Source organism: Hemitrygon akajei, chromosome 15, assembly GCF_048418815.1.
Source record: "Hemitrygon akajei chromosome 15, sHemAka1.3, whole genome shotgun sequence".
Lineage (NCBI taxonomy): Eukaryota > Metazoa > Chordata > Chondrichthyes > Myliobatiformes > Dasyatidae > Hemitrygon > Hemitrygon akajei.
The window spans coordinates 39737840-39749033 of NC_133138.1; the positions used below are offsets into that span (position 1 = coordinate 39737840).

The 11194-nt window shown below is 43.1% G+C and overlaps 1 protein-coding gene across 1 annotated transcript; it reads right to left on the bottom strand.

The window, feature by feature from the left end:
• Positions 1–2782: 2782 nt before the first annotated feature.
• On the bottom strand, positions 2783–5886 carry LOC140739263 (protocadherin gamma-C5-like). The gene has a single exon (XM_073067406.1). It carries the CDS (start codon positions 5748–5750, stop codon positions 3363–3365), a length of 2388 nt encoding a protein of 795 aa, XP_072923507.1. The 5' UTR covers positions 5751–5886; the 3' UTR covers positions 2783–3362.
• Positions 5887–11194: the final 5308 nt, after the last annotated feature.

Sequence of the window (11194 nt, forward strand, 5' to 3'; positions counted from 1 at the left end):
CGCCGCGGATCGAAGGACAACGACGTGGAAGAGAATTTAAATCGCCGTAAAAAGTCTCTCCTTTTAAATGGACTGTGAGCTTTTGAACTTTCGGCATACCGCTTTAAAGAACTGTTTTTTTCAATACCGCGTTAAGAACTGTTTGATCTGCAACCCTATAAAGAACTGTGAATCTGCCGCACAGCAGCTGTTTTCCGGTTACGCTAGTGTTTGTTTACTTTTGGGGGTTTGCTTTCAGTGTTTAATAAACGTGTTATTTGTTATAATAACCCTTGCCTAACTTATATATATTTATTGTTGCCTGAATACGTAACAACATTCTGTATTATTTCGGTATGCTAGATAACAAATTTCAATGTCTTAAATTACCTTGGTTTTTCTATATCAAATTTACACATTTTAGCATTATGGTTTTATAATTATTCAGAGAATTGAAGGGGAACTGAGAGGAATGTTTTCGCACAATTGTAATTGGTAATGGAAATGAGCTGCCAGAAGGGGAGGTGGAGGCAAGATATTAATACCGTTCAAGCCTCATTGTACATGTCCCGAATGAGTATCGTATAGAGAAATATGAAGTTAAAACACGCAGGTGGAATTAGGATCTATAAGCAGTAAGGCCTGGAGTCAGGTGGGAGAACGAAGGACATCGTTCTCTAATGTACACCTATAAATCATAGAAATATATAGTCAACAATACAAGCGAAAATAATGACAGGCAAGAATAGCCAGCTTTGATTCAGACTGCTAGAAAGAAATAACAAAATTAATTCAAAATTAAATTTTGAAACATTCCCAACTGGAAGATGAGGTGTTACTCCTCAGTCTTGCTGTCTTGCCTTTGCCTCGTTGAAACGATGCGGAAAGCCAGATTCAGAAAGGTCAACGTGTTAACGAAACATCGAATCAACGTGCTTAACTACCGGATGCATGTTTAAACGCCTGTGCGCTGCAATCAATCACCCAATCTGCTTTTGTTTCACCAATGTAGAACCACCACATTGCGATGACCAATTTCTTGTATTAGAATCTGGAAGTAATACAACTCGAAGATCAGCTCTTTGGCTGAACATGTCAATGCCGACTAACATGTCTATGAACGCTACTCTTATTTCTCTTAGTTTGATTTTATACACCGTCATAAGGTCAATGCTCCGTCTCCTACCTTACTGGTTAAAAAAAGTTCAGCCTATCCAGCCACACCTTATAGCATAAGCCCTCCAGTGCTGGTAGCACCTTGTGAAATATTTCTGCACCATTACCAGCTATTGATATCTTTCCGTTAGTTGGCCAACATAAATGACACAGCATATTATAAGTGTAGTCTCCCCAACGAACCGCAGAGTTGCAACATAAAGTACCGAATCAGTAGTCTAAATAGTAGCTTATGAAAGTAAATAAACTAAATAATTCCCCCCCCCCCCCACACTGTGTACCGCTGTCTTTACTTTCAGGCAATGATATACCTGCGCCTTTAGGTTTCTGTTCTATGAAGCTTTTCAGATTTGCAGGAATTAATGTGCACCCACTTCCTGGTTTAATGGAACAAATTGAAACAGGTCGCACTTGTCTAACTTACATTTGATCTACCTTTCTTGCACCACCGGCACAATTTGTCTAGAAGACATTGAATTTAGCTTAGACAATATTGTTCACTTTCTAGTACATTGCCTTTTCTGATATTTTCCAGAAACATACTAACCGTGTAAACAATATATTCATGCAAACAGTAAATAAAAATAACAAATACGAATGAATTCGGCACTGATACCTTTGACATTCCATTGATCACAGACCACAAATATAATTTACAACCCTCCACTAGCACCCTCCGAATCATTCCACTTCGTCATTTTTTATCCAATTGACTAACTCGTCTTGGATCCCATGTGACTTACCCTTTCAGTCTAAACAACTATAAAGATTCATGTCAAAGGCCTCGTTAAACTTTAAGCAGATAATATATACAACCTTGGTTTCGTCGTCGTCTTCAGCGCGTTCAAAAAGCTCAGACTAGTTAGTGCGACACGACATCCCAAGCACAAAACCAAGCTATTCCCATAAATTCTTCCCAATGCAAATGCTGGCAGATCCTGGCCCTCAGAAACCCCCCAGTAAATTTCCTATCAGAAATTTTCACTGGCCTGCAGAAACGTCATTTAAATATAGGTGCATCATAAAACACCTGCCTGTACCTCAGACTTGACAAAAATAAACTGTGTATCATCTCCGCCAGGCTTTTGCATTGTACCCTCTAGCTTCCCAAAATATCCCCAGAAACGCTGGATCAAGCCACAGGGATTTATCCAAATTAATATGCTTCAGGACTAGAATAGAAATGTTGTATACAAATCACTTCTCCCTGCGAAGCAGATCGTTGGACGGGGGCAAGGGAGGGAGGTGGAGGAAGGGCATGTTTTGCGCACTTCGACCGGATTATAGATACGGAGTTGCTGTTGGATGCCGAAGTACATACAGAGCTCCTTAAAAAGAATTTAAAAATTTTGGGGAATGAAATGTTGTTGACTATTGTGTAAATTTCATTCACTTTGAAATCTGTTTGACTAGAAATAGAAACCAAAAAATTAAATAACGAGATCACTAAAATTATTACGGTGTCAAATATGGCCTGTCCATATCAGTGATTACCCCTTGTTATCCCTCAATTGTATGCACTGCTATTACAACACCAAATTCTTTACAAACAAAAGAAAATCTGCAGATGCTGGAAATCCAAGCAACATACACAACATCCTGGAGGAACTCAGCGGGCCAGGCAGCATTTTGTGTGTGCAACTAAATTCTTTATTAAATTTACTTGCTCTGACAAGCAGCACGCATGTCAAACAAAGGAAATAATCGCTTTTTCGCCGACGCAGACTGACAGACTGTGGGGCTGCAGTATATTTTTGGCCCTTCATATGAAAACATCTACATAGTAGCCTCTGGATTTATCCTGTGACTTGCTATTACCTCATCTAGAACACGGTTCAATGTGTCAACGCATTTTTATCTCAATTTTCAAAATATCACAACATCAAGTACACATATGAATCCAAGCGTTATCTCCCTTTTTTCGCTGCCGACTGAGTAGCAAACCATTTGAAAATGTCATTCATTAACAGCTGGTAAGATTCTCCAGAGGTAACAGATGCCACGTGCAGACAGGGGGATTCCGGTTGATGTAAATTTTCTTTCACCATTATTACAACTATACGCTTCGTCAACAGAAAATTACAAAAACAGTTGATGAAAAGAAATATGTCCTGAAATACTTTACCCCAGTATCTTACATCTCAGAATATAAAGAAAAGTAAGCACACATAAAATAAGCAGAAGTTGCTGTTGTAGTTCTCTGTAATTTAGCATTCGGCTTGAGAGATGGCAGGGCCGCAAGGCTTCAAGAAAAGGAAATCACTTTTCGCTGATTCTGGAGACAGGCAGACCGAGTACTGAGGCAGTCCTGGCATGCGGACTACCTGGTCCGTACCAGGATAGCGTAAAGTTTCCTCCATTGCAGATCTTCGATTAAAAGTGTCCTGCATATCCCCACGTTTGTAAAAATAAGTGGGGGAAGTATACTCTTGGGGGTTATCTCTGTCCTGTTTACACTTGATCCCGATAAGCATAATGATAATCAGAAGAAAGACAATTGAAGTGCAACTGAAAATAACCAATAAATAAAGATTTAGATCGGAAAAAGATTCTGAATTTCTCACTAAATTACTGCTTTTAGTGGGAGTTTCGGTGCTATTCTGCAAAATTGTGATGCGAAAGGTAATTGTACTCGATAGGCTTGGCTGCCCGTTGTCTTTCACTAAGATTGTCAAAGTTTGTGTGTTGAGATCCGCCTCCAAGATTTTACGCGCTGTTCTGATTTCACCAGAGGTTTGACCGATAATAAACATACTGGGATCAGTAGCTTTCGCTATTTGGTAAAATAACCGCCCGTTTTGACCAGAATCTGCATCAGTGGCCAGTATCTTGGTGACCAAGTACCCCTGAGCCGCTGACTGGGGCAGGGTTTCCACGGCTGATGATCCACCATGCTCTGAAGGTGAAACAATCACTGGCGCGTTGTCATTTTGATCCAGGATGATGACATTCACAGTAGCGCTGCTGCTCAAGGGTGGCACTCCAGCGTCACGGGCTTGAACATGGATCTGAAAACTTTTAAGTTCCTCATAGTCAAAAGAGCGCAGAGCGTAAATGGTGCCGTTCATAGAGTTAACGTTCAGGTACGTGGACACTGGCAGGTTTTGAATGTAATTGTCTAGAATGGAATAAGAAACATAGGAATTCTGCTCCAGATCAGGATCTGAAGCCGTTACTGCGAAGATAGAAGTACCAGGAGAGTTATTTTCAGTTACATAAAAGTTGTAGGGCAATTCAGCAAAGCGTGGGGCATTATCATTTATATCTGTAATTACAATATGGATGGTTACATTTGCTGACAGAGACGGTGACCCCAAATCCCAGGCTGAAATAAGTGTTTTATAATCAGACACAGTTTCACGGTCCAACGTTCCACTTGTAATTAATTTATAATGATTGGACGATCTTTGTAGCATAAAAGGGACGTTCTGTGCTATTTTGCAGCGCACTTGACCATTCTCTCCAGAATCACGATCGATAACATCAATCAAGGTGATTAAATTTCCGGGCGTAGCATTTTCCGGGATTTGGATTGTGGCTGACGTCACTTTTATCTCGGGTGCGTTGTCATTCACGTCAGTTACCTTGATCAGCACTTTCGAGTGTCCCGTCAGCGCAGGTGACCCGTGATCAACAGCTTGAATATCGAGTGAATAGCTGTTTGATTTTTCAAAATCTAGTGGCCCTTTGACTCGAATCTCTCCAGTTTTTGGGTCCAAGGAAAACAAATTACGCATTATTCGCAAAGTAATAACATCACTGAAAGAATAAGTTAGCTCTGCATTCAGCCCTTCGTCCAAATCGTTTGCTTTAACTTTTAACACAACAGTATCTTTTGCTGCGTTTTCAGTAATAGTGCACCTGTAAACGTCATGCTCGAATACAGGATGATTATCATTGAAGTCCAGTACAGTAATGAGAATCTGCGCTGTTCCGGTTCTCTGAGGATTCCCACCATCCACAGCATTAAGCACCAGTTGAAAGGATGATTGTAGCTCTCGATCTAAAGGTTTCTCTAACAGCAACTCAGCAATTATAATACCCTCCTCGGTTCTCCGTGTTTTCACACTGAAGTACTCACTCGAACTGATTGTGTAATTCGCGATACTATTCATTCCAGTATCAACATCTTCCGCCCTCTTGAGTCGAAAACGTACCCCCGGTGGAATGGCTTCAGATATTTGTAAGGTAATATGTGTGTCCCGAAATGTAGGAGAATTGTCATTTACGTCAAGAATCTCCACTTCGCCGCGATACACCTCTAATGGATTTTCCAGCATTACTTCCAAAGGTATAGTACACAACTCTACTTGCCCACAAATACCTTCCCTGTCGATTCTTTCACAAGTAGATAAAAGCCCATTATCCAAACTAACCTTCATGAACCGTTCTCCGTCATTAGAGCTGAGACGAAATTTACGGGCTGACAAAATCGGTACCTTCAATCGCAAATCTTGAGCGATATTCCCAACAATTGTCCCTTCGACCATTTCCTCGGGAATAGAATAACGAAATTGCCCTGGAATTTGATCCAGAATACACACGATAAAACTGTGTGCAATTGCAATCATGCTTAATATGGATTTGGACGCCATTGTTCCGCATTCAGTTAATTTACAAATCCAGGCTTCTGCTCAATTAATCCCGAACAAGTCCTTACTGCAAGAAGTAAACGCAGGCAGATAAATACCGAATCTAAACAGACAGAAGATTTTTACGCCTCAGCTTAACACTATAATGTAAACGCACGTAATGGTTGTCTCTTCGTTGACTCTGTCCTTTTATTCTGGGCGAGGGAGGGGCAATGGATCCAACTGTGAAATTGAGTTTTTCATTGGTAGACAGCGACACAACCAGTTCTTTTCGTCAATTGCAACTGATGTTCTTAAAGCTGTACCGTTCTACTATATTTAATGGTGCACACCATAAAATGTAGTTGTTGATACTATTGCTCAATTTATTTTATTTTCAACGTTTATCATGGTAAACTATAACAATACCCATCAGATGGCATTTTGGCCATAAATTTAACACGACCTAGAAGTTCACTCAGTATGCAATAGAGAGCAAATAGATTCCATGCTCATTTCTATGATCCAATTAGATTAATTGTTTAGTTTCCCTCGTATCCGACCGTGACAGTTAGATTTGTGCATTTGTTCTATGATATGAACTGCTCGAAGAAACATTGCGGGTGAGCTTTTACAATTGAAGGGCCATTGTACTGGGGCAGTTTCAATAAATGGTTACATGTGAAAGAAAATTAAATCGTGTATTAAATTTTATTGTCAAGCTTTACTAGCTAAGTCTGGCCATAGATTTGGAACATGAGGGTGTCAGGATAAGAAACAGACGCTGTCTTGCTTGTGCTAGCCGACTATAGCTAGCAATAGATGATGCCAATAATGACTAACCTTTGTCCGAGACTGTTCGTCTGATAGAGGAACTGAACGTGGACATGCAGTTCTAATTTTACATATCACGTGGAAACATTTGTGTATTGGCTGATACCTAACGAGTGTTTCTTGCAATCTGTGACTAAGTATGTTTAGCTGTTAGCTATTGCCCAATATTTACTATAAAATTTAAGATGTAGCTTGATAGTGTGAGAATCGTAAGACAGCAGCTCCCGTAATCAGGCATTAAAGAGTTAACTGTTTACCGAGGTTTGTGTCTTTATTTCTGTTTGATAACCTGGTGAAATTATTTTACATTAAGATACGATAAAACAGCATAGATTCTCCGGCCGTAATTTAGCGAAGAGGATAAGTTCCTTATGAATAAGAATACACAAAGTTAGGTCAAACGTTTGAAGACCAAACAACTCTTAAGTGAAACGTTGGTTTCCCTTGGTCCCCTGATGAGATAATCACACCCTGTCTCACGGTTACACGTACACCTGCATAATTTACTGTGGTCCCGTGTGTCACACACTGTCTCACGGTTACACGTACACCTGGGATAGATTCCGAACCAACCTATCCGTGAGACCTACTTAAAAGCTAGAGGTCAAGATTCGACTGGGGTGAGCCCATCCCAGAGACTCGCTCGAGGAAGCGGGATCCAAACTAGACACGGGTGCCGGAGCAGTCACCTGCCGACCGGTGACCCATGAGTTCGAGTAAAGGAACAAGAGCTGGATTGGAAGAAGGGAGCCTGAGAGCATCGGGAGATTAAATTTAGACTAAATTTAAGGAGACCTTGGCTTATTGTAGATGGTTTGTCAACCACTGGGGAGAAGAGATGTAAATATTAACTGTAAAGAATATTAGATCGTGTATATTTGATAAAAATTGTCTCAACGGTAGCTGGAGGAAGAAAGTGGGTAATGAGAACGGTGCGTTTCAAAGCAAGGGTCAAGGAAAAAGTCCTGAGGGGAATCATCGCTTCAGTCACGGCCTTCTGATCCTCTGGCAAAGGTGCCAATGAATAAGAATACACGAAGGCAGGTCAAACGTTTGAAGACCAAACAACTCTTAAGTGAAACGCTGGTTTCCCGGGGTCCTCTGATGAGAAGATTTATTTGGAAACGGAGACAGCAGGTTTTCTAAAAACGTTATCTACTGATCTCTATGGGTGGAGTTATGTTAGCTAACCTTAATGTTAGTTTGATGTCTGCTAAGGTTAAGGATGCTTACAGCTCCTCTCCCCTCCGCCCACTGAGAAGGTCAGATCACAACCTGGTGCACCTCAAACTCTGCTATGTGCCTCTGGTGAAGAGTAAACCTGCAACCTCGAGGTCAGTGAGGAAATGGTCGGGGGAGGCGTATGAGGCACTCCAGGGTTGCTTTGAGGCGACAGAATGGCAGGCCATCTGTCAGCCACATGGAGAGGACATTGATGGGCTCACAGAGTGCATCACTGGTTACATCAACTTCTGTATGGACTGCAGTGTTCCGGCAAGAACTGTCCTTTGTTATTCAAATAACAAGCCATGGGTAACAAAGGACATTAAGGACATCCTGAATGCTAAGAAATGGGTGTTTAGGGATGGAAATAGGGAGGAGCTGAGGACAATACAGAGGGACCTGAAAGCCAAGATCAGGGAGGCTAAAGACAGGTATAGGAGGAAGATTGAGTGGTAACTCCAGCAGAACAACATGAGAGAGGTCTGGATTGGGATGAGGACCATCACTGGGTTCCGGCAAACTAGCAACAGAGGAGCTGAAGGCAGTGTGGACAAGGCCAACGAACTTAACCTGTTTTTCAACAGATTTGACGCTGTGGCCCCTGCCCAATCCCCACATGACTCATCTGTTGTTGGCCCCCAACCAACACATACTCCACTCTCCCCTCCTACCTCTCCTCACAGCCCCCCACCCTACTCTCATGACTACACCCCTCCCCCACCTGAAACCACCACAGTGGGCTTCACAGCTGAACAGGTGAGAAGACAGCTGAAACGTCTCCACCCAAGCAGGGCTGCAGACCCGGATGGTGTCAGCCCCAGGGTGCTCAAAGCCTGCGCCCACCAGCTATGTGGAGTACTTCACCATGTCTTCAACGTGAACCTGAGTCTCCAGAGGGTTCCTGTGCTGCGGAAGACGCCTTGCCTCGTTCTTGTACCGAAGACCCAGTGGCTCCAATGACTACAGACCGGTGGCATTGACCTCCCACATTATGAAGACCCCGGAGAGACTTGTTCTAGAGAAGCTCCGGCCTATGGTTAGGCCACACTTAGACCCCCTCCAGTTCGCCTATCAGCCCCGACTAGGAGTTGAAGATGCCATCGTCTACCTGCTGTGCCGTGTCTACGGCCGCCTGGACAAGCCGGCGAGCACTGTGAGGGTCATGTTTTTTGACTTCTTCAGTGCGTTCAATGCCATCTGCCCTGTTCTGTTGGGCGAGAATCTGACAGTGATGCAGGTAGATGCTTCCCTGGTGTCATGGATTATTGATTACCTGACTGGCAGACCACAGTACCTGCGCTTGCAACACTGTGTGTCAGACAGAGTGGTCAACAGCACTGGGGCTCCACAGGGGACTGTCCTGTCTCCCTTTCTCTTAACCATCTACACCACGGACTTCAACTGCAACACAGTGTCTTGCCATCTTCAGAAGCGTTCTGATGACTCTGCCATAGTTGGATGCATCAGCAAGAGAGATGAGGATATGGATACGGTGGAAAACTTTGTCACAAGGTGCGAGCAGAATCATCTGCAGCTTAATGTGAAAAAGACTAAGGAGCTGGTGGTGGACCTGAGGAAGGCTAAGGCACCGGTGACCCCTGTTTCCATCCAAGGTGTCAGTGTGGACCTGGTGGAGGAATACAAATACCTGGGGATACAAATGGACAATAAACTGGTCAAAGAACACAGAGGCTGTCTACAAGAAGGGGCAGAGCCGTCTCTATTTCCTGAGGAGACAGGTCCTTTAACATCGGCCGGACGATTCTAAGGATGTTTTACGAGCCTGTGCTGGCCAGTGCCATCATGTTTGCTGTTGTGTGCTGGGGCAGCAGGCTGAGGGTAGCAGACACTAACAGAATCAACAAACTCATTCGTAAGGCCAGTGATTTTGTGGGGGTGGAACTGGACTCTCTGACAGTGTTGTCTGAAAAGAGGATGCTGTCCAAGTTGCATGCCATCTTGGACAATGACTCCCATCCACTCCATAATGTATTGGTTAGGCACAGGAGTACATTCAGCCAGAGACTCATTCCACCGAGATGTAACATTGAGCAGCATAGGAAGTCATTCCTACCTGTGGCCATCAAACTTTACAACTCCTCCCTCGGAGTGTCAAACACCCTGAGCCAATAGGCTGGTCCTAGACTTATTTCCACTTGGCATGATTAACTTATTATTATTTAATTATTTATGGTTTTATATTGCTACATTTCTTCACTATTTTTGGTGCGGCTGTAATGAAACCCAATTTCCCTCGGGATCAATAAAGTATGTCTGTCTGTCTGTCTGTCTGTCTGTCTGTCTGTCTGTCTGTCTGTCTGTCTGTCTGTCTGTATGGCTTTATGGTGGATCCATTGTTCTAAAAAGATTCAGCATCGGCGAGATGAAACAAAATCTGGGAGCGGAGATCCTATTTGGAATTTAGAATATATAATGTGGTGTTGTAACACATGGGAAGAGGTGGCTAATCGACAGCAACCTCTGAAGGTTAAACCAAATTACTCAGAATGCCGAGGTACTCGCATCTGGACCCTCGGCTCCGACCGTCTCAGAACCGGACTATATCCTCCAATAGCACTACCTCCTCCTTATCTGGAGCTTCCAGGTGTTATGGAAAAAATAGAAATGACTGTGAGGGTATGACCGCCAAAAGTAACAGCAACAACAGCAACAGCCGAGGAGGGACTCAGACTCTCTTCCAGGCTCCTCACTAATAGTAGGGAATGTCTTGATACATAAAAGCTGCAAGTAAACTAGTAGCTGGCCAAGAATCTAGTTCGGGGATACCTCTGAAGAAAGAAAAAAACACTCGTAAATTGTCCCTGATCAGAGATAACCAGAGTTCCTATGATAGAATCCCTGTCCGAATGGGTTAAAAACAAGCAGGGACTTTTTCCACTGATGAAACACTTGTTATAGCAGAGAACGCATCTTTAAATTTGCTTGGACGCCACGCACTCTAAACACTAAACGGGTAATTCTTTGTACCTCCGAAGGATCATATCTTGAAACCCCCTGAGTATAGATTACCCCAGCTCCGCACTGTAATGCAGTTCTCTACAGTTGACACAGTGGGGGGAAAGCCTGGTGAGATTGGCTGTGGCAGCAAATAGAAGACGACTTAAAGTGGGAGAATTATTGAATGATGTGATCGGAAGTTGTAAACTACTACGTGCCCTACATTGCGCTGTGGCCTTCAGGAATCCAGATCCCGATGACGATTATAGTACCAAGCATATTAACATGAAGGTAAGAAGGGGCAAATATTCTTATCGAGTAGGGGTATTTTGGCCCTGAGGGAATAGCAGCTGAGATTCAGTTCAAAAGGAAACAGGAGGAGCTCTTCCTGAGGGGCCAACATTCACTGCCCCATGCCTTACTGGAAGTGAAACCACCTTTTATGCTTATTG